This window comes from Balaenoptera physalus, assembly GCF_965194825.1.
Source record: "Balaenoptera physalus genome assembly, chromosome: 20".
NCBI lineage: Eukaryota > Metazoa > Chordata > Mammalia > Artiodactyla > Balaenopteridae > Balaenoptera > Balaenoptera physalus.
Genome location: NC_138901.1, coordinates 49,617,617 through 49,641,797, shown reverse-complemented (window position 1 = coordinate 49,641,797; position 24,181 = coordinate 49,617,617). Strand labels below are relative to the sequence as shown.

Sequence of the window (24,181 nt, the reverse complement as noted above, 5' to 3'; positions counted from 1 at the left end):
TCTTTCACTTCTGTATCTACTTTTAAACTCTGTGCTGTTGAAAAGTTCTGTAGGGAAGACATTGCGTTTCATCTTACATAAACTATATCATAAAACTGGAACAGCATAATAAGAGAGTGATTCAGAGCATGGGCTTTCAAGTCAGAACTTGGTTTGAATCCTTGCTCAGAGGATTGCTAGCTAGCTGTATGATCTTGGGCAGATAATTTACCATCTCTGAGCCCCTCAGTCTCTTATGTGTAAACTGGGGGTAAAAAATAGTACCTACTTCATAAGATTGTTGTGAAGGTTAAATGAAATAATGTAAAGTGCTTAGCTCAGTGCCTGGCATACAGTTGGCATCTACTCAAGTTAGCTGTTATTAGCTCAGTTCATACATCAAACTAGGGATGACTTTCCATTTGTTGAGCAAGTGATCTTACGGCAAGAGAAGAGTAGATGTTCTTCAGACGTATTCTGATAAAAACTGGAGAATGTCACTGTCACTGTGTTAGAAAGATGATCCTTGTCATTTTCTCATCAAGCAGCTAATTACTCTCCATCTTTAGATTTGGAGAATGTTCTTTATCTTGTGTTTTCCTTAATATGGGGGTTCTTAAGTCCTTTGAGGTTTGTGTTTAACTTGGACATCTGTAATCACATACAGATGGCTCCATAGAATTTACTGGAACATTCCTTTTCCTGGGCCAGGCTCTAGATAACTGGTCAGTTCAGAAAACATGTAAAAGTTTTCATCTGCCTTTCTAGATTTTAAATTAGAGACCAACTCTGTGTTGATTGAATCTTTAGCCAGATGCTTCAGAAAGACAAATATTTACATAAATGTCTCACTATTCTAGCAAGATATACTAAGCCTTTACCTTACACTGAAGTACATGTGATTAAATATACATATTATTTTCTTCATATGCAAATAAAGCATTTAATTTTCAAGTTGAAATTGATCCTCCTAAACTCTGGTGGTTTCGAATTTTATTTTTTCACTTCCATGCCACCATGTTGCCATCCCATCTTTGATAGCATTTATAGAACTTTGACTTTTTTTCAGTGATGAAAAGGGTTTTTTGTAATCAGCTACACTTTCATTCCTGGTCCCCTTGTGATCAACAGTTTATGCCACTTTTGTGATAACTGGGGAGTCATAATCTGGGACCACAGAATAAAGAGGATTGATCGTACCATCCAGAGTGTGTCTGCCATGACTCTCTGGGGGCCTAGATCGCACCTACTAGGGCAGTCTCCTGGCCCAGCTGGACCTGCTGTGCATTTTGTTGTATCAGAAAAGTTTATTGAGATTTGTATAAATGACTCAAATAGAACGGTATCTTTTCCCTTATACCAATTATGACTTTGACTCCTGGTTTTTCTTTTATAATCAGAAATTTTCCAGGTAGCTTTGAGTTAACCAAGGGCCCTTGTCCTCCACCCCAGTCCTCCCCTTGTGAAAGCACTACATACATTTTAAAGAACACACTTAAGAAATATGCTTTAAAGCATAAGCAACAAATGTATCTAAGAACAATATTCCAGAACTCTAAAAACCAGGAAGTTGGTGTGTTTGTCAAAGAGAAACTACTTTTGTCTCACAAAAAGAATGACTGAAATAAGCTCTCGACAAATACCCTTCTTTAGTAGATGTAGAGACCACTTTGTGTACTGGAAACCAAAGTGCCCATAGCTGTAACTTGCCTGCTGATAGGTAGACTATTTAGCCTTTATTTTTAAAATATTTTCATTTAGTAAAACAGACAGTTGCTGTGTTGGCAGAAGTGTGAATGTCATTTCCTGTCTGTGGTGTACCCCACTCATCCTGTCGCTCAGACATTTTGTTTTAGGTTGTTCCCGTAATGTGAGTGAAACAGAGTGACCCACAGCAGGGTGACATGCGCATACCACGAATGTAACAAGAGACAAGACTTGTGCAACAGACCACAAGAGTGCAATGCTTTATTTAAAGATGAAAACAAAACAAAAAACAAAACAAAGGCAACCAGCACGCAGAATTTTAAAGCGGCCTCTGTGGAGTCTTGTGTTTGTTTTTAGAAGACATGTCCCAGTCTATTTGGCAAGTTACCTTAAAGGTATATCAGCTTCATGGCACATGATTAAATGGTAAAATTGAATCAAGGACTGGCAACTGTTATAGAGATGATTTAATTTCATTTAATCGATTAATTTATCATCAAACATTTGTATTTTACAGTCCAGTAATCTGCCACATATATTGAATTCTGTAATCATTACTTTTTACCTGTGAGATTACAGAATTTCTATTTTCTTGTCCTAAATTACAATTCCTGTTTCAGGGATGGGTCAGATAAAAGAGTATGGGGGGAAAAAGCCCCTGGGATGAATTCATTTATCCATCAAATATCTGTCAAGCACCTAATATGTGCTTGGCACTATTTCCAGTGTTGAAGATACAACAGTGCTGAGCAAAATAAAGTCTTATTCTTCATGGAGCTTATATTCTATCATAGGGAGATGACCACAATCAAGTATACAAGTGAATAAATATAATTTTAGCTTATGATAAATATCCTGAAGGAAACAAAACAGGACAACAGGATAGAGTATGATTGGGATGGGGGGAGAGGTGATGATATTGGAGCTGTGACTTAAATAGTGACAGGCCAGGAGAAAAGTGTCCCAAGTAGAAAACAAAGAGTACAAAGGCCCTGAGAAGGGGCCTGAAATATAGAAGAAACAGAAAGAAGGCTAGTGCAACCAGATCATAGTAAACAAAAGGGGAGATGGTATAAGACCAGAGAAATAACTTCTTATCAGCTGTTACAGGGCCTTGAGGTCCCAGCTAAGGACTTCAGGTTTTATTTATACATAAAAAGGGAGGCTGTTGGTGGGTTTTAAGCAGGAAAGTGACATTATATGATATTTATCTGTATATTTTAAAGCACTCTGGTTGCTGTTTGGTAATAGCAACTGTTATAATAATAGCAATAGTTGCTGTTTGATAGTAGTGATACAGAAATACTTGCAGACAGACCAGTTTAGAGGCTTTTTGCTGATATAATGTCTGGGGTTAGTTTCACTTCAGGGACAGGGCGAAAGAGGTAAAGATATAGAAAAAGCAGAATTGCCCGTGAATTGAAGCTGAAATGTATGAGAACGTGGGGGGCTCATGTATTATTACCTCTACTTTTTTGTATATGTCTGAAATTTTCTGTAATAAAACACTTAACAGAAAACTTTTTAACGGTAGTCTAAGTGAAAAACAGTGGTACCCTGGACCATTGTCAGAGTAGTAATGGAGCTACATGGGCAGATTCAAGATGTATTTGAAAGTAAATCTCATAGGTCTTGTTGAATGGATTAGATATATATTGTTGGAAATAGAGAAACCAAGGATGACTGTTATATGTTTGTACCAAACAACTTGGGTGGATGAGGCTAGGGATCAGGTTTGCAGGGGACTCAAGAGATTAGTTTTGGCAATGTAAATTTGAAATACCAATTAGTTTTCCAAGTGGAAATGTTGAGTAGGCAGCACAGTGTAATTTACAATACATTAGCTAACACTGAATGGCATACTCGCAAGCAATCTTGGAATCCTTCATTATGTGTTTCTAAACTTTGCCATTAATGATTTAGAAGTTCTATCCTTTTCGGATTCTGTAGATAACATTGAAAGGCTTAGTCTGTCGATATGAAATAATTTAGATACAATTTCTGTTTTCTGTGGATATCCACTAGTAATTGTATTTTGAACAGCTTCTATCCTGAGCAGTAGTTCCCCACCTCTGTTGAGCTATCATTCACATGAAGGATGTTAACATGGAGGGCAAACTCCATGGGTTGACCATACTTCCTGTGCACTACTCCTTTTCAATGCATATGGAAATGGAAGTTTGTGAAAGTAAAATTTTGAGTAACGCTTTAGTGTGATGTGTGTATATTTTAAATATAAGTCTGTTATGCAAACTTTGGATCTATTATTAGTAGCTAAGTATTGTAATGTATTTCACGTCTGATTAGAATGCTGTTGAAACACCATTATTGACAACCACAGATCTATTAGTTATTGACAACCATAGATCTATTAGTTATTGATAACCATAGATCTATTAGTTATTGATAACCATAGATCTGTTAGCTCTGTTAGTTGTTAAACTAATATTTATTAAGGGCACCACTCTAAGAAGCTTCTTATTCTTATCGATTCCTCACAACAACCTCAATTTATTTATTAATCCCTGTTTTATAGATAAAGAAACTTAGGCCCCCTAAAATTCACTCAAGTAAGAAGTAGTAGAGCTAGGATTCAAACCCAGGCAGTCTGGTTCCAGAGCCTTTACCCTTATATTTCCAAAGCCTTCACTCTTAACTGCTACCATGTAATGTATATAGAATATTGTAAGTTTTGTTTCAGAAAAATTATAGTAGACAAGACTGTGTGAGTAACCAGAGTCTCTCTTTTTTTTTTTAATTGAAGTATAGTCGATTTACAATGTTGTGTTAGTTTCTGTTGTACAGGAAAGTGATTCAGTTATACATATATGTGTGTGTGTGTGTGTGTGTGTGTGTGTGTGTGTGTGTATATATATATATATATATATACACACACACACATACATACATATTCGTTTTCATATTCTTTTCCATCATGGTTTATTACAGGATATTGAATATAGTTCCCTGTGCTATACAGTAGGACCTTGTTGTTTATCAGAGGCTCTTTTGATTTTATTTTTACTTCATCCCATGAGGTTGGAACTTTAGAAAAGGGAAGAGAAAATAATCCCAAAGTCGGTCTTCATCTTACTCTTTGATTTTCTTCCTTAAATTACTTGTTTATTTATTTATTTATTTTTACTTTTTCCTTATAGCATCAGCGAGAGCTTTCTAACTGTCAAAGGTGCTGCCCTTTTTCTACCACGGGGAAATGGCTCATCCACACCAAGAATCAGCCACCGACGCAATAAGCATGCAGGTAAAGCTCCACATATGCCATTCCTTTTCTTGGTTTCTTTGCCTTTTGTTTTGTTCTAAAAGACTGACTACCTCATTGCCATTTCTTCAACAGTTCTGTAATAGTGAAAGAAAGCATTGTACTATGCTGTAATCACTTTTCTTTCGCTCTCATAGACCATATTTCTGGCACTTAGCAGAATACCTTATACACGAAGTAGATGTTCAATAAATTTTTGTTGGAAAAATAATCAGGTACAAAAATACGCTAATGAAGTCTTATGTGACATCTCAATTAAGGTTTTGGTAATCAGCTAAAAGATGTTCAGATGTTTCTTCAGACTCTATGCAAAATCAATTAACCAAAGATGACTTTTTTTTTTCTGTCTGCTCTCTAGTGATGTTATGAGGAGACTAATATGGTATATTACTAATATAAATAAATTCAGTAGCACTATTGTGTTAACAAGAGTTATCATATCACATATTAAAATACCAGTTCTTAAATACCAGAGTCTATTTCTTGATTGTGTTCACGCTAAAAAGACTGGAAATTTAATTCAGAGGACTTTTATAGAAACAAGGAATCATCAAATAAATGTTCACTTAGAGATAAGTATAATACTCTGATTTTGAAATAACCCACTAATATTCTGCACCCAATACCAATGTGAGGCTTGTTTCCCCACACATCCAAGCAATTCTCAGACACCAGCTGGGTGTCCTGCAATTCAACCTAACTCTGACACTATCTCCTTGGAGATAGTGTCAGATTCCACAGGTTAAGGGCTCAGTTGTATAAGGCTGCCCCCCTTACCCCCCACTTCAGGTGCCAGTCACAAGTCCGGGTTGTCTGTAGATTGGAAGTTCCAATGACCCCTTCCTTGGGTTTGTTTAATTTGCTAGAGCAGCTCACAGAACTCAGAGAAACATTTTACTTATTGGATTACTGGCTTATTATAAAAGGATGTAACTCAGGAACAGCCAGATGGAAGAGACGCGTAGGGCAAGGTATGTGGGAAGGGGCACGGAGCTTCTGTGCCCTCTCTGAGTGTATGCCCTCCCCAAATCTCCATGTGTTCACCAATCTGGAAGCACTCTGAGCCCTGCCCTTTTGGGTTTTTGTGGAGGGTTCATTACACTGGCAGGATTAATTCAATTGTTGGCTATTGGTGATCCATTGAACTTCCAGCCCCTCTCCCCTGCCCAGATAAGGAAGTTCCAACCCTCTAATCACACGGTTGGTTCCCCTGGCAACCAGCCCCCATCCCTAGGTGCTTTCATAGAGTCAAGTCATTAATAGAACAAAAGACACCTTCTTTGCTCCACATCACTTAAGAAATTCCAATGACCACTGTAAAGCAATTATACTCCAATAAAGATGTTAAAAAAAAAAAAAAAGAAAGAAATTCCAATGATGTTAAGAGCTCTGTGCCAGAAACTGGACAAAGACCAAATATATATATTTTTTTATTATAAATCACTGTATCACAGCCACTAACAGTAGTGTACGCATTTAATATTTCCATATGTTTGACTTCTCTATAGTCAGGTGCATTGTGGTGATGAGGTTAAGAAAGAATCAAAGAAAGTTTGTCTAGAGAAAGAGGCCTCCAGGTATAGGATATCCACAGTTTAAAGGAAGATAATCAGCCTTATGCCTCTCTTCTAACAGCAAGCCTAACTAGTGTCATTTTGGGGGGAAAAACAAAGTCAGTTGTCCTGAGGACACCAATTAGAGAAATCCCAATTAGTGCTATCCAAAGAGTGTTTGCTTATTGTCCAAAATGTGCCATTTTGATGACGTGTGATGTCCAGGAGTGGAAGAAATTGGAATTACTAAGAGAACAAAGAAGACTGTAAACCTTGAGTGTGTAGGTCAGAGGTGAAAGCCAGAAGTACTGGGTCCCATTGAGCCAGTAGTGAGTTTAACTCCAGTGCAGGTAATCTTAGCTATTTTAGTGGCTGCCCTACTTCTTGTTTGGACCTTCATCTAGTTCCAAATGTAGCAGCTCAGAATTATAATCCATCTCATTGGACAGTATTATCCTCCTACCAAAACTCTCCGGCCATGGAAAATTTTTAAAAGAGGCAGGTGAAAAAACTCTTTGGAAAATTAACTTTGTACTACATTTTCTAAAACCCTTCCTCTTCAATGCCAACCACCAGAGTCAAGGGGGAAACTCCTCCCCACCCCCACCAAAACTTGAATGCACAGAGGAAGTAGACCCAGCTGAGCTTTGTGTTTCTGTTTGGTGTGGATATTTATCACAGTAAAAAGAAGACAAAATATTGGTTTAAATCCAGCTTGTCTGACTAAGATGTTAGGCAAATTGCTCTGTGGCATGTAATAGTAAGTGGGGTCAGTGGCTTTTAAAGCTCCTGGCCCTGGTTGGTCTTTTTCTTTGGTCAGACTTCCACACTCAGCTGCCACCCAGGTTTCTACTTGACCTTGTTCACTTAGCTTTCTCCATACCAAAAAGAAAAGCAGATTTAACACAAGATGAATGGACTTTACTTGTGATCCAGACCAGAACAGATGAGGCAGTGTGAGTATAAATGCAGCTCACAGAGCCAGACCTTCACATAAGCTGGAGCTCCCTTGGCTGAGCCCGCAGTAACTGAAAGATGATGGCAGAATTGCGAGCAGATCAAGGGCTTACTCTGTCTAATTGTACTTTCTTATGCATATTTCTTGAACGAATGAGTTAGAATTTTATCTGGGCTTCATTAAAAATATCCAAGTACTTTTTTGTAATCAAAAAGTGATATCATAAGTGAATGTCTGCTAACATTTTAAAGAGAAACAACCAAAAGTCTTTAAAATCAAACTGAAGTCTAAAACTTGGCTACCAGCAGTGAAGTCTATGAAAACAAAATGTAGGAAAAGGATCTTAATGGTACGGGTATATTGCCTCTGTTAGTCTCTGTGAAGGACAGTTTTTCCCAAGAGGAAGTACCTCATGGCAGTACTTTTCACCACTAGCAAACCTGAGCTTCCACATACCCAGCCTGCGTAAGAAGCCCTACTGTAGGGGTAGGGCTCCCTGACTTTTGTCGGACCTTCTAAGAAGGTCCAGCTAGATCTTTGGGCCAGTAGTGCTTGGAGTGGAGTCTTAAGGCTGCTGTTTGCCCAGAAATGTTTCTCCTCTAGAAGTTCTCCATCCTGAAAATTCTTTCTTCAGGTTATTTGTCCTGACACAACAAAAGGAAACTTAATTTTTTAAAAGCCTGAGCTGCTTACCTCAATTGTAACTGTAGTCATTCTTCATTGTTTAAACCTAACACTTTGTCTCCCCACGCTGATTCTTTTACTTTTAACAGCTTTATTGAGACATAAATACCATATTTTTCACCCAATTTACCCATTTGAAGTGTACAGTCAGTGATTTTTTTTTAGTATATTCACAGAGTTGTGTAGCCATCACCGCAATCTAATTTTAGAACATTTTCATCACCCCAAAAAGCAACCCAGTACCCATTAGCAGTCACTCCCTGTATCCCCCACCCTCCCTCCTAGCCCTAAACAATCACTAATCTACTTTCTGTCTCTATAGATTTGCCTGTTCTGGGTGTTCCATATAAGTGGAACCATATAAACAATCTTTTGAGACATGGCTCCTTTCAAGGCTCACCCATGTTATAGTATGTAACAGTACTTTATTCCTTTTTATGATTGAATAATATTCCAGTGTATGGATATACCACATTTTATTTATCCATTCATCAGTTAATAGACGTTTGAGTTTTTTCCATTTGGGGGCTAATATGAATAATGCTGCTATGAACATTTGTGTACAGGTTTTCTGTGTGGACATATGCTTTCATTTCTCTTGGATTTGTACTGCGAACCCACACTGGTTCTTGCACATGAGACTTAGATTCTGTCTCTGGGTTTGAAGTAGAGTAGAATGGCCAAACATAATGACTCTTAATTTTGAAAGTTGAAAGATTCTGCAATAGTGGAATTGGTCAGAAGCCAGCAGTAAAATGAGGGGGAGAAAAAGGCAAGAAAACTATTCTTTAAGGTTAGGACTCCACACTTTCACTGCCAGGGGCCCCGGATTCAATCCCTGGTCAAAGAACTAAGATCCCACAAGCCACAAGGGACAAACACACTTGTTTGCCAACCTACTTTTTTTTTCTTCCTGTCTCTCTACTTCTTGAACATATCAGCATTTCATCTCATCATTAACAGCTGTGAAGTTATGTGGATGAAAATCATGTATGTAGATTCCAAGACCAATGTGAGAACAGGTTACGGTGGCATCCATGATTATGCAGCTATATTACTCACTTTAGACTCTTGAAAAAGGGTTGGGCAGGAATGAAGTTTTTTTGTTCTCTGATTGTTATCGTTTATGACAGCACATTATCTAATTATCTACTAGCCAAAGCTTCCGATTTTCTAGTACAGAACAGGGAAATTGAGGAAATCTATAATAGTTTAATACAAAGAAATTTAACTTAGTTTTATAGAATGTATAAAAGCAAGTGAGGATTGAAATAATGATTGGCCATTTTTTATTTATTTATTTATTTTATTTTTGGCTGTGTTGGGTCCTTGTTGCTGCGCGTGGGCTTTCTCTAGTTGGCGGCGAGCAGGCACTACTCTTCGTTGCGGTTCGAGGGCTTCTCATTGCAGTGGCTTCTCTTGTTGCGGAGCACGGGCTCTAGGTGTGCGGGCTTCAGTAGTTGTGGTGCACGGGCTTTGTTGCTCCGCGGCATGTGGGATCTTCCCGGACCAGGGCTCGACCCTGTGTCCCCTGCATTGGCAGGCAGATTCTTAACCACTGCGCCACCAGGGAAGTCCCTGATTGACCATTTTAAAGCACCTAATAATATGTTCACTAGAATATATATCCCTTGAGATCTGCAGTATTTAATAAGTAAAGTGTCTTTTTAATATCAGCTACTGATGTGGAAATCATTTTTAACTGTTGACATTATTCTAGGGGGGAATCTAAAATTCTTCTTAGATTAAGTGCAACTGAATATCACAATTACAGAGATAAGAATGGCAAAATGGTTAGCTTTTTAAAAGTTAGAGATAATTCTAACACTGTATACCATACATCCCAATTTCAAGATTCCCTTGATTCCACCTTCAGTGGGCCTGAAAGCACAGCCAGTGCTTTCTCTGCCCAACACATTGCACCATCGCTCTCATCAACATCAATCATGGTACAAAACTGACTGGTTTCAAGTGCAGCTTTCATAGGACAAACACGAAGCAAATTTTAATGTAGTGTAGACTTAAAAGTGAATGTATAGAGATCCAGTCTACCATTCATATTAAGACACTCACTCAATTTCTGTGTCTAATTAGAGTCCCTCAGTGAACCAGAACTTTCTTTTACACAAGTTATTAGGGTAGAAGGAATCCTCTCTGTTAACATTACAATGGAGAATAATTATCCTTTGTTTCGTAAATTTCACCAGGTGATCTCCAACAGCATCTCCAAGCAATGTTCATATTACTCCGCCCAGAAGACAACATCAGGCTGGTAAGTTAGAGGTATTATTATAACTTTCTTCCTCAAAAGACTGTCTAAGATAGCAAACATTAAACAGTCATTTTTATGTCCCAGCATAAAAACTGTGTGGAATAGAAAAGAAGAATGGCATGTCCCCATCATCAAAGAACTTAGAATGTAACTGGGGATATGAGTTAATCTGAAATGATGTGAAATAATTTGGTTCAAGACTTGATGAGCACCAGTTTGTAACTTACTGACCATAACACCAATTAAAATTCAGAAAAAAGAAACTGGGCCACTTAACCTAGTTGAGGAAGGTTTTATATAGACAGTAGAGCTTAAGCTGGGTCTTGAAAGATGATGAGATTGGCAGAAGGAAAGAAGACAATCATTCTAGATGAGGGCATGACTGAAGCAAAAGCACACATAAGCGGGACAGGGAGAGAGTAAAGTGGCCAAAGGTTTATGCTGGTCTCAGAGTCAGGAGACCTGGGCTTACAGACAACCCTGTGATGTTGGACAAATCACTTTGTCTGTCTGTGCCTGCTTCCTTATCTCTTTTCTACCTCTCACAGTTGAGAGAATCAAACAGACACTAAAGCATATCAAAGAGTATAAAATGCTGCCTAAGTATAGGGACTGTTGTTAATACAGGGAAGTTAAGATACCAAAAGACAAGGCAGGCAAATAGGGACTTAATGCTCCAAACTAGAGGTCTCAATCTGGCAGTCCACAGGCCAGAGATATGTTTTGTTTGGACCACACAGTGGTTTTTGTTGCTGTTGTCGTTGTTTTAAATCTGAGCCAGAATTTTAAAGCTGGATGATTTCACGTAGAAATCCAGACTTGGGGCTTTTCTTCAAAAAATCAAGAATTCTGGCAACACTGGGACCTTATTCTTACATGGCAAAACTTGGCTAGACTTGGTAGGGGGAGGGCATAAGTGTGGCCTGGGTTCTTAATTTACTGTAATTTGTACGTATTCTGTTGTCTCCTGCACACTAAAGCCAAGTGTCACCATTTGTCATCATTCCTTCACTGTTGCCTTATAGTAAGACATCTAATAAAAGTAGGAAAGTAAAAATGGGATGAGTATGATTCTTTGTGGAAAGTGAAAAGTATTTCTACCCATTTAATCTTCACGTGGACTACTCCACTCATTTACATTCCGTATCTGACCCCCTGATATTTAATACCTTTCGTACCTCTACCTCTTCAGTAATCTGTAGTGAAGCATTAGAGGTTTTTGAGCCAAGAAGTTACATGGGACAGCTACAGTATTTTTTTTTTTTAAACATCTGTATTGGAGTATAATTGCTTTACAATGGTGTGTTAGTTTCTGCTGTATAACGAAGTGAATCAGCTATGCATATACATATATCCCCATATCTCCTCCCTCTTGCGTCTCCCTCCCACCCTCCCTATCCCACCCCTCTAGGTGGATGCAAAACACCGAGCTGATCTCCCTGTGCTATGCGGCTGCTTCCCACTAGCTATCTATTTTACACTTGGTAGTGTATATATGTCCATGCTACTCTCTCACTTCGTCCCAGCTTACCCTTCCCGCTCCCCGTGTCTTCAAGTCCATTCTCTACGTCTGCGTCTCTATTCCTGTCCTGCCCATAGGTTCTTCAGAACCATTTTTTTTTTTTTTTTTAGATTCCATATATACGTGTTAGCATACTGTATTTGTTTTTCTCTTTCTGACTCACTTCACTCTGTATGACAGACTCTAGGTCCATCCACCTCACTACAAATAACTCAATTTCGTTTCTTTTTATGGCTCATATTCCATTGTATATATGTGCCACACCTTCTTTATCCATTCGTCTGTCAATGGACACTTAGGTTGCTTTCATGTCCTGGCTATTGTAAGTAGAGCTGCAATGAACATTGTGGTACGTGACTCTTTTTGAATTATGATTTTCTCAGGGTATATGCCCAGTAGTGGGATTGCTGGGTTGTATGGTAGTTCTATTTTTAGTTTTTTAAGGAACCTCCATGCTGTTCTCCATAGTGGCTGTATCAATTTACATTCCCACCAACAGTGCAAGAGGGTTCCCTTTTCTCCACACCCTCTCCAGCATTTATTGTTTGTAGATTTTTTAATGATGGCCATTCTGACTGGTGTGAGGTGATACCTCATTGTAGTTTTGATTTGCATATTTCTCTAATGATTAGTGATGTTGAGCATCCTTTCATGTGTTTGCTGGCAATCTGTGTATCTTCTTTGGAGAAATGTCTATTTAGGTCTTCTGCCCATTTTTGGATTGGGTTGTTTGTTTTTTTGATATTGAGCTGTGTGAGCTGCTTGTATATTTTGGATTAATCCTTTGTCAGTTGCTTCGTTTGCAAATATTTTCTCCCATTCTGAGGGTTGTCTTTTCGTCTTGTTGATGGTTTCCTTTGCTGTGCAAAAGCTTTTAAGTTTCATTAGGTCCCATTTGTTTAATTTTGTTTTTCTTTCCATTTCTCTAGGAGGCAGGTCAAAAAGGATCTTGCTGTGATTTATGTCACAGAGTGTTCTGCCTGTGTTTTCCTCTAAGAGTTTGATAGTGTCTGGCCTTACATTTAGGTCTCTAATCCATTTTGAGTTTATTTTTGTGTACAGTGTTAGGGAGTGTTCTAATTTCTTTCTTTTACATGAAGCTGTCCAGTTTTCCCAGCACCACTTATTGAAGAGGCTGTCTTTTCTCCATTGTATTCTCTTGCCTCCTTTATCAAAGATAAGGTGACCATATGTGCATGGGTTATCTCTGGGCTTTCTATCCTGTTCCATTAATCTATATTTCTGTTTTTGTGCCAGTACCGTACTGTCTTGATTACTGTAGCTTTGTAGTATAGTCTGAGGTCAGGGAGCCTGATTCCTCCAGCTCCGTTTTTCTTTATCAAGATTGCTTTGGCTATTCAGGGTCTTTTGTGTTTCCATACAAATTGTGGAATATTTTGTTCTAGTTCTGTGAAAAATGCCATTGGTAGTTTGATAAGGATTGCGATGAATCTGTAGATTGCTTTGGGTAGTAGAGTCATTTTCACAATGTTGATTCTTCCAATCCAAAAACATGGTATATCTCTCCATCTGTTAGTATCATCTTTAATTTCTTTCATCAGTGTCTTATAGTTTCCTGCATACAGGTCTTTTGTCTCTTTAGGTAGGTTTATTCCTAGGTATTTTATTCTTTTTGTTGCAGTGGTAAATGGGAGTGTTTCCTTAATTTCTCTTTCAGATTTTTCATCATTAGTGAATAGGAATGCAAGAGATTTCTGTGCATTAATTTTGTATCCTGTTTCTTTACCAAATTCACTGATTAGCTCTAGTAGTCTTCTGGTAGCATCTTTAGGATTCTCTATGTCTAGTATCATGTCATCTGCAAACAGTGACAGTTTTACTTCTTCTTTTCTGATTTGAATTCCTTTTATGTCTTTTTCTTCTCTGATTGCTGTGGCTAAAACTTCCAAAACTATGTTGCATAATAGTGGTACGAGTGGGCAACCTTGTCTTGTTCCTGATCTTAGTGGAAATGGTTTCAGTTTTTCACCATGGAGAACAATGTTGGCTGTGGGTTTGTCATATGTGGCCTTTATTATGTTGAGGTAAGTTCCCTCTATGCCTACTTTCTGGAGAGTGTTTATCATAAATGGGTGTTGAATTTTGTCGAAAGCTTTTTCTGCATCTATTGAGATGATCATATGGTTTTTCTCCTTCAATTTGTTAATATGGTGTATCACATTGATTGATTTGCCTATATTGAAGAATCCTTGCGTTCCTGGGATAAACCCCAGTTGATCATGGTGTATGATCCTTTTAATGTGCTGCTAGATTCTGTTTGCTAGTATTTTGTTGAGGATTTTTGCATCTATGTTCATCAGTGATGTTGGCCTGTAGTTTTCTTTTTTTGTGACATCTTTGTCTGGTTTTGGCATCAGGGTGATAGTGGCCTCGTAGAATGAGTTTAGGAGTGTTCCTCCCTCTGCTATATTTTGGAAGAGTTTGAGAAGGATAGGTGTTAGCTCTTCTCTAAATGTTTGGTAGAATTTGCCTGTGAAGCCATCTGGTCCTGGGCTTTTGTTTGTTAGAAGATTTTTCTCACAGTTTCAATTTCAGTGCTTATGATTGGTCTGTTTATATTTTCTATTTCTTCCTGGTTCAGTCTTGGAAGGTTGTGCTTTTCTAAGAATTTGTCCATTTTATTGGCATAGAGTTGCTTGTGGTAATCTCTCATGATCCTTTGTATTTCTGCAGTGTCAGTTGTTACTTCTCCTTTTTCATTTCTAATTCTATTGATTTGAGTCTTCTCCCTTTTTTTCTTGATGAGTCTGGCTAATGGTTTATCAATTTTGTTTATCTTCTCAAAGAACCAGCTTTTAGTTTTTTTGATCTTGGCTATCGTTTCCTTCATTTCTTTTTCATTTATTTCTGATCTGATCTTTATGATTTCTTTCCTTCTGCTAACTTTGGGGGTTTTTTGTTCTTCTATCTCTAATTGCTTTAGGTGTAAGGTTAGGTTGTTTATTTGAGATGTTTCTTCTTTCTTGAGGTAGGATTGTATTGCTATAAACGTCCCTCTTAGAATTGCTTTTGCTGCATCCCGTAGGTTTTGGGTCGTCATGTTTTCATTGTCATTTGTTTCTAGGTATTTTTTGATTTCCTCTTTGATTTCTTCAGTGATCTCTTGGTTATTTAGTAGTGTATTGTTTAGCCTCCATGTGTTCGTATTTTTTACAGATTTTTTCCTGTAATTGATATCTAGTCTCATAGTGTTGTGGTCGGGAAAGATACTTGATACGATTTCAATTTTCTTAAATTTACCAGGGCTTGATTTTGACTCAAGATATGATCTATCCTGGAGAATGTTCCATGAGCACTTGACAGCTACAGTATTTAAGAAATATTCCTCAGAAGCTAATACAGAATAGAGGGGAGGAGGCAGCCAACTTAAATCAGGAAGCCTGCTGGGTAGTTATTGCAGTAATCCAGGTGCGTGGTGACGAGCCCTTCTGGGCTAAGGTGATAACTTGGAAATTGAACTTAATGTATCTGTGGAAATCCAAATAGCTGATCTCTGCTTTGTGTCTGGGAAGAGAGATAATGAGTAGAATACATGAATGATTGGAAAGTTGATGATCAGCCCTCTGAACTGTATGGTAATTACACTGATCATTCTGTGTTTAGATTCTGTCATTTTTTCTCCTGAATGCTGCCTCTGTAGCCTTCTTGACATGGCCACTAATTTTTGTTGAGAAACTCACTTTGAAATTTAAAGGAATTGAAATAAGAAATCCCTCCATAATTATTTTATATCCTAATCCTAATGTAGCATTATACTTACATAAATCTTGTCTATATTTCTTGATATACTTCTATCTTAAACACTTCTTTTTAAGTGAAAAAAGTGGGGTCCAGTTCTTACAGCATTAGTATTTTAAAGCAGTGATGCTCAAACTTTAGAGTACATCAGAATCACCTCCAGAGCTTTGTTAAACTGACATTTGCTGGACTCCACCTGAAGAGTTTGATTTGGGGAGCGAGAGGCAGTGATAATTTACATTTTTAATAAGTTTTCAAGTGATGCTGATGGTGCTGGTCCAGGAGTCACACTTTGAGAACAACCCCTCTAAAACCCATAATAATGGTCACTTGCATATATTAGAAATAGAGATAGAAATTTGTGGCTAGTTTCCAAAAATTATGTGCTTTGGTAGAGCTAAAGCTGAGGTCTATCACTCAATTTATCTCTTTCTCATTAATAAAATTCCAGAGTTTGGATTGCACCTCTGAATGTTAAAATAATTTCAACCACAAGAGACTTGCGAAAGCATAAGGGAGCAGTTACGAAGGCAGAATTGGCAATTAAATTTTTTCTTTCCTGCTAAAGTATGCAGCTTCAGCTCCTTTACATTTATAAAATATAAATTCAAAAAATGTAACTGACGCCTTTGAATTAATTCAGAGTTCAAGCAACAAGCCATTTTACAGCAGTTGTTTTGAATTGTTACAAACACATAGTCATTATGTTTCAGATTATTGAGTGAGTCATCTTCAAGAAAATGAGTGAATACATTGTGTGACTTTGGACAAATTAGCACTTTTCTAACTGAAAGGAGCATTTGTAGACTCAAAGCAAAGCCTTTTGTTTTGAATTAAATTTGAAATGCTGAAACTCTCATTCTGGGGATTGTGCATAAGGTTAAAAGTTTGATAGTTAACTGAAATTCCTGCTTTTATTTTTTTTAATAACCCAACAACAAATAAAGGCACTAAATCCCACATTTTGCTTTAGCATTGAAAATAGGACTAAACTAATTTTTCCTCCAAGGAAGCTCTGCATTGTAAATACAATCTTAAGCGTTAACTTTAGTACCTAGGAAAACCATAGCTGAAAAAATGAAGGCAGTGGTTTTACAGTACTCTTGCACATTATCAAAGACCCATTTAATTAAAAAAAAAAAAAAAGACTGGGAAATTAAGAGCTTTCCTAACATTTAAAGTAACTTCAGCTAGTGTTTTTAACTAGCAGTGAGGTGCTGACAAGGTACTAGGAGTTGTTTTTGAGTAATTTGCAGGAAAATTTAAGAAAATGAGTTTTTTGGTTTTGTTTTTTTTTTCCCAAAAAGAAAAAGGGGTTAATTTTTTTTTTTTTTTAATCAGACAGTACAAGAAAGGCATAAAGGCAAAGTAAAAATCACTTTGTGTCCTATACTCCAAGAAAACCATTCTTACTCTTTGGATGAGTATCCTTCTAGTCTTAAGTGTACGTGTAAGAGTATGTGTCTGATTCTCTGCGATCTGCTCTTACTGAACTGGGTCAGTGATGAAAACAGCCAAATCTGAGCATCAGAAAACCTTGCAGTCTACCTAATGCATGATCTCTGTAGTACTGAGAAGCAAAAGTATAAAGTAATTTAAAACATAAGTACGGGCTTATGTACTTATAAGGTGACAGTGGATCACTGAAGACTTGTCAGTGGTTGAATGAGATTGGGGGGAGGGGCAGTGTGTGTATGAAAGGCTAATCAGTTCTGAGCCATGATGAAAAGATTTTACTACTGACCTTTATAACAATTAAGGTTTCTGTACTTGATCTGAGCTCAGAAATGAAAGAAGAAAAAAAGTATGTGTCATGACAGAGTGCCTTTTTTATCTTTTTTTTTTTTTTTTTTAACAAACAGGTGAAAATCTAAATGTTGTTTTATAACCTGCTTTTGTCAAACTTTCCTGTGGGTATCTTTCCATGTCAGTAAATAAATCTGTTTTTAATGCCCGCACAGATATAAGTCATTGGGTTTGCAGGGGTTTTTTTTTTTTTGGCCGCACCCTGCGGCATGAGGGATCTTAGTTCCCCGACCCGCGCCCTCTGCATTGGAAGGGCAGAGTCTTAACCCCTGGACCTCCAGGGAAGTCCTCCCATAGGGTCTTTTTTTTAAGAATTTCATAGAGATTTTAAAAAATAATAAAATCCAGAGACTCCCTCAAGCTCTGTTTCTTTTGAAGACAGTGTTCTTTAGTTCATTAGTGTCACATCTGAAGTCTATTTTAATTTTAGGTATTAACTTTGTTCTTTTGGCTAGAATTTAATATTTGCATACTTTTGAAACCTTTCTTTCTTGATGGATTGCGTGAGCTGCCTGTCTAACGTTGGGACTTTATAATGTGGCTTCCCTCAGGATAAACATTGCATGTAGGGGCATGATGTAAGATTCTTGTTGGAAATAGATTAAAGACAAAGGTGCAATGTAAACTTAAGGAGGAGTATTTCCTGATGCTGGATGATGCTGAGCAGAAGTTGTTGTATTGGTTTGTGAACTGCTTATAATCAGATTAAGCATTTAAACAAGGGAAGTTTTAACATTCTTTGATAAGATGAGCTTTGAAAATGAGATGGGGCTTCCCTGGTGGCGCAGTGGTTGAGAATCTGCCTGCCAATGCAGGGGACACAGGTTCGAGCCCTGGTCTGGGAAGATCCCACATGCCGCGGAGCAACTGGGCCCGTGAGCCACAACTACTGAGCCTGCGCGTCTGTAGCCTGTGCTCTGCAAAGAGAGGCCGCGACAGTGAGAGGCCCGCGCACCGCGATGAAGGGTGGCCCCCGCTCGCCGCAACTAGAGAAAGCCCTCGCACAGAAACGAAGACCCAACACAGCCAAAAATAAATACATAAATAAATAAATTTATAAAAAAAAAAAAAAAGAAAATGAGATGACTTCTCAGACCTAGGATTGCTGGATCCAGTTCTCCTGAAACTTGTACTATTCCAAATTTAGCAATAAATGGACTTTCTTGGAATAATTTTCTCAGTTGCTATTGCTGCCACGTTTTAAAATCCAAAACGTTGGGACTTCCCTGGTGGCACAGTGGTTAAGAATCTACCTGACAATACAGGAGACACAGGTTCGAGCCCTGGTCTGGGAAGATCCCACATGCCATGGAGCAACTAAGCCCGTGTGCCACAACTACTGAGCCTGCACTCTAGAGCCCGTGAGCCACAACTACTGAGCCTGTGCTCCACAACAAGAGAAGCCACCACAATGAGGAGCCCGTGCACCACAACGAAGAGTAGCCCCTGCCCGCCACAACTAGGGAAAGCCCGCGAGCAGCAACGAAGACCCAACGCAGCCATAGATAGATAGATAGATAGATAGATAAGAAAAATATTTTTTTTAATCCAAAATGTTGAGGAGATATGGAGATATATGTTTATGTATAGCTGATTCACTTTGTTATAAAGCAGAAACTAACACACCATTGTAAAGCAATTATACTCCAATAAAGACATTAAAAAAAAATCCAAAATGTTATTTTATTTGGGGGATTAGAGTAAACTTCAGTAGTATCCTTTTCAATAAGAACTTTAATCAAATGCATCTGAATTGTTGCCTTATTTGTCATCTATTCCATGTGAGTTCTGGAAACTGAGGAAACATTGGAATTCCTGCCAATTCTAATTAATATTAGGGTACTATGTGCAAACTGCCATTTTAAACTATATTTCTCTGATTGACTTAATGAATCAAATTAGAGTATTAGATTTTGTCAATCTCCCCAACACAGGAGTGAAATAAACCTCAAACCAGGGTGGGTATTAGTTTTTTCTCTATGCTGTGGCTCTTAAATTTTTATTTATTTCCTTAATCTAGAATCTTGAAGCTTAAAGGGAATTTTGAAGCCTCAGGTCTGTCTCCTGGCATTGCAAAAAAAATTTTTTATAAAAAATTTGATTTTGGGCTTCCCTGGTGGCACAGTGCTTAATAATCCGCCTCCCGATGCAGGGGACACGGGTTCAAGTCCTGGTCCAGGAAGATCCCACATGCCATGGAGCAGCTAAGCCCACGTGCCACAACTACTGAAGCCCGTGTGCCTAGAGTCCGTGCTCCACAACAAGAAAAGCCACTGCAATAAGAAGCCCGTGCACAGCAACAAAGAGTAGCCCCCGCTCACTGCAACTAGAGAAAGCCCGTGCGCAGCAACGAAGACCCAACGCAGCCAAAAATAAATAAATAAAATAAATAAATTTAAAAAAAAATTTGATCTTGTCCTTCTAATTAGGATGTAGGTGTTAAGTTAATGTCATGGCTTCTCACCCCCTGATTAAAGCTCCACTTCCGTTTAGTAAAAGTTTAGTAATAACTGCAGGTGCTATCTAGAGGTCCATGATCAAATCCCAAGACCTCTAAGTGCTATTCTTCCATCTAAGAAGCTTAAAATGGAATGAATCTGTGATGTGCCAGTTACTCAAGCCTAAATCAGTGTGAGATGACTGGGGCCTTTCCCATTAGGTTTAGGATCTTCTGTTCTGATTAGATTAAGCAAGAGAGGGCCAAACATTTGAAATGCTCTTTATATTTTAAATAGATTCATAGATAAACAAACAGATACACACCTCACTTTTAAAAGAGAAACAACTAATGTTTTATTTGAATATCACAAAGAAACTTGCTACCCACCTGCTAACTTGGCCTGGTAGCTTGCATGATAGGTAATATTTATGGAGTTCTTTTGTTTGTTTTTGTTTTTACCTTTATCAGCTTCAACTTAGCCAATCAGTCCCCACTAGTTGGCATAGAAGTTATAGATAAATGATCAGAAGCATAGTTCAGTTGTTTCCATGCCATTTGCATGTAAGCCTTTCCAGAAATTCTCAGAGCTTTGACAGGATAAAAGGCCTCTAACATACATATTCAGGAAACTGAACAGTTAGATCAGAGCTTGCCAAAGCAAGCCCAGGTTTAGATATGTAATAATATCTGAGATCTTGTTTATAAGAAATTCTAGTTTACCTGCACCAGGTTTTTGGTTAGTTTAATATTTTGTGGAATGTTTCTAGAATCATAGAGTCTGTGCTGCCTGTCAGTCCTCCTCATGTGCATTTACTACTACTCATAGCTCTATGTGTAAAATGCTCACTTGGTCCCAGGCAAATAGGGCTAGACCTTCGTCAGTTTAAATATTAGTTCCTCTTAGCTTCTCACAAGTGAATTTGGTTTGAAATGTTCTGTTATTTCATGGAACATAAAAGTCAGCAATACAGCTCTCTACCTGGTACATGGAGTTAGTATGGTGGGAATTACATTCTTGGTGTATCAGCTCTTTATTAGAGACAAGCTTAATGTAGTTACTTCAGGTGTTTGTGCTTACAAGTAGCTTTTCCTAGGAGTATCAGAATAGAGGTGAAAAGATAGCCAGGAGAGACTCACCTCTGCCTTTCTAAGTGGGTCATTTGATGTCTCTTTTTTTTCTTTGCCTGGCCACTTTTGGAATAGTGACAGAACGAAGGAGGAGACTCCAAGAAGAGTAGCGCTGAAAGAATTCCAAATAGAAATTTCTATCAAATTTGTGACAAATTTCTTGAGCCAGGTGATAGGATTGGAACGGTTTCTCTTCTGAGATAAGGAATGGGGGTGGGAGAGTATGTTATACAGAGGATACTGCCTCCAGTGCACATCTTCCTGGCTTTTTATTAACAGAAAAAAAGAAGAGTAGTCTAGACTCTACAGTCTGTGAGGGCAGGAACCATATCTCTCTCTTCCACCATTGAATCCTCGTGGCTGCTCTGATGATATACACTGTAGATACAGAGTAAATAATTGAATGAATGTTGACTAGTAGCCATTTTACTTTATTTTTAAGGTTTATAAAGTATCTTTTTGAGCCTTCTTATTAAGAAAATTCCCAAACATATAAAGTAGAAAATATGTCTGCATGAACCCGTTACCCAACTTTAATAACCATCAACATTTTGCCAGATTTCTTTCATTTATCTCCCCCTTTTATTCTTTCTTTGCTGGAACCTTTTTAAAACCACTTTATTGAGGTACGATTGACATACAAAAAGTTGTACATATTTAATATATACAACTTGATGAGTTTGGAGATAAGTATGTACCTGTGAAACCGTTACCACAGTCTATGTCACAGACATATTCATCACCTCTAAAAGTTTCCTCCAACCCTCCCTCCCTCCGTATGATGATGACAATGATGGTGAACTTAATAGAAGATCTACCCTCTTAGCAAATTTTTTTAATAGACTGCATTTTTTAGAACAGTTTTATGTTCACAGTAAAATTGAGCAGAAGGTACAGAGACTTGCCACGTACCCTCTATTCCCACTCAAGCATAGCCTCCCCCATTATCACGATCTCCCACAAGAGCTGAACATTTGTCACAACTGATGGACCTACGTTGACACATCATTATTACTCAAAGTCCATAGTTACATTAGGGTTCACTCTTGGGTGCTATACATTTTATGGGTTTTGACAAATGTGTAATGACACGTTATCTACCACTTGAGTATCATACAGAGTAATTTCACTGCCCTAAAAATCCTTGGTGTTCCCCTTACCCCTGGCAACTACTGATCTTTTTATTGACTCCATAGTTTTGCCTTTTCCAGAATGTCATAGAGTTGGAATCATACTATCTATCTAGCCTCTTCACATTGGCTTCTTTCACTTAGTAATATGCCTGTAAGATTCCTCCATGTCTTTTCATGGCTTGATAGCTCATTTCTTTTTAGTCCATTATCTGGATATACCACAGTTTATCCATTCACCTACTGAAGAATATCTTGTTGCTTCCCATTGTTGGAAGATTTTAAAGTAAAACTTGGGCTTCATGTCATCTCACTCCAGATATTTAAGAAAAAGGCATAACCACAATGCCATTATCACACTAACAGTAAATCCTTAATATCATCTAAGACCATGTGCATATTTGAATTTTCTGAAGGACCTTTTAAAATATCATAATTTTGACAAAACTAATATAAACTTCTGATATTTGAAACTAAAGAAGAAAATCTTGTAGTGTATAATCTGTACGAATGCAATAGAGCATATTCCTCTTAGATATTAAACTTTGCTTCCTATTATAATTGTTTGCGGGACATGGATCTGTGAGTCAGGTGCTCACATTCATATACCTCACATTCCACTCTTAGATCATTAGAACATGCCCCATTAATCGTTATTGTTATAAATTATCCTAATAGCAAACATTTATTGAGCATTTAGTATATGCCAAGCACTGTACTTTACATGCATTATTTCATATGATTCTTACAACCCAATGGAATAGGTATTATTATATTTCCCTCCAATTAACTTACTGAAGTTTTCATAGTTAATACATGAACTGGGATTTGAATTTAGGTCTCCTAATTACTGGCTCTTCTCTCTCCTTGAGTATGCTTTAAAATGGTGATGTAAAAAGGGTTGAATGATCTAAAATTGATCTTCTAAATTTCTTAATTTCTTTATTGTCTATTAACCTCCAGGCTGTAAGACTAGAAAGTACTTACCAGAATCGAACACGCTATATGGTAGTGGTTTCAACTAATGGTAGACAAGACACTGAAGAAAGCATCGTTCTAGGAATGGATTTCTCTTCTAATGACAGGTATGGTACCACAGAGGGGAGAATGAGAAAACCTCTTTTTAAACAACCCACTCCAGTTACCTTTTGAGTTATCACAAAAACATCTTATGCAGTTCTAGTCTAAAAGTTCGGTGCGTAAAACGAGAGAACATCAAAAGTACCTTAGTCACACAATCTTGAGAGACAAAAATGTTTAGTGAATGTCTTTGGTTGTGTGTTTCTAATTTACCACTATTCCTTACCTTCTTCCTCTCATCTTTAGGTGGTAATGATATAAAGCAAATGGTTTAAATTTCTATCTCCAAGGGGGGAAAAAAACTGGCTTTTCTTTGCAGTCCACTTTATTTTAAGCAGTAACGATTCATTTGGTGGTTCTGGGGCACACACCCTTTGTGATAGTGTACCAGTGGGTTCTAGGTTCAAAGAGAGCCCACTTTAATTTCAGTCTCTTATATCCATGGCCTTGCACCTTGCTTTTGTCAAATGTTACACTTGCTTTTTTCTTCTTCTGAGTTAAAAAAAGGCAGGGGGGATGATTGTTTAAACTCAAAACAGAACCTTTTATAATCATTTACCTTTGGCTTTAGCAGCACTATACATCCTAAGATTAAAGGTACCATGTATCACCTGGCTTTTTTGTGCCACTAAGGTTTGTTGCTTTCCATTTTATTTTCCCATTTTTTCTGGAGAAACCTTGGGAAGACTGTGGAATGTGGCTGCTAAGCAGACCTTTGCACTGTAGATAATAAGCCTCAGGAAATCCTGCCAGATAGCTCAAAGCATTGACTTCCTGGTTCAGGACTAGAATGCGATGGTGGAGTAGCTAGGGGTGTGACCCAGGCCTGGGAGAATTTAGCCGCAAAGAGAAGAGGAGACTAAGAGTGATTCTCATTGTGCTG

General features: G+C 37.9%; 1 protein-coding gene across 9 annotated transcripts in view; it reads left to right on the top strand.

Moving 5' to 3' along the window:
* Positions 1–24,181, top strand: part of SSH2 (slingshot protein phosphatase 2) — a 242,145-nt gene that overhangs the window by 174,146 nt on the left and 43,818 nt on the right. For all 9 annotated transcript variants that reach the window (XM_082443406.1, XM_082443410.1, XM_082443407.1 and 6 more), the window contains 3 exons: positions 4,845–4,948; positions 10,369–10,433; positions 23,182–23,303. In XM_082443406.1, coding sequence (XP_082299532.1) covers positions 4,845–4,948; positions 10,369–10,433; positions 23,182–23,303 — 291 coding nt within the window. The remainder of the gene's footprint in view (positions 1–4,844; positions 4,949–10,368; positions 10,434–23,181; positions 23,304–24,181) is intronic.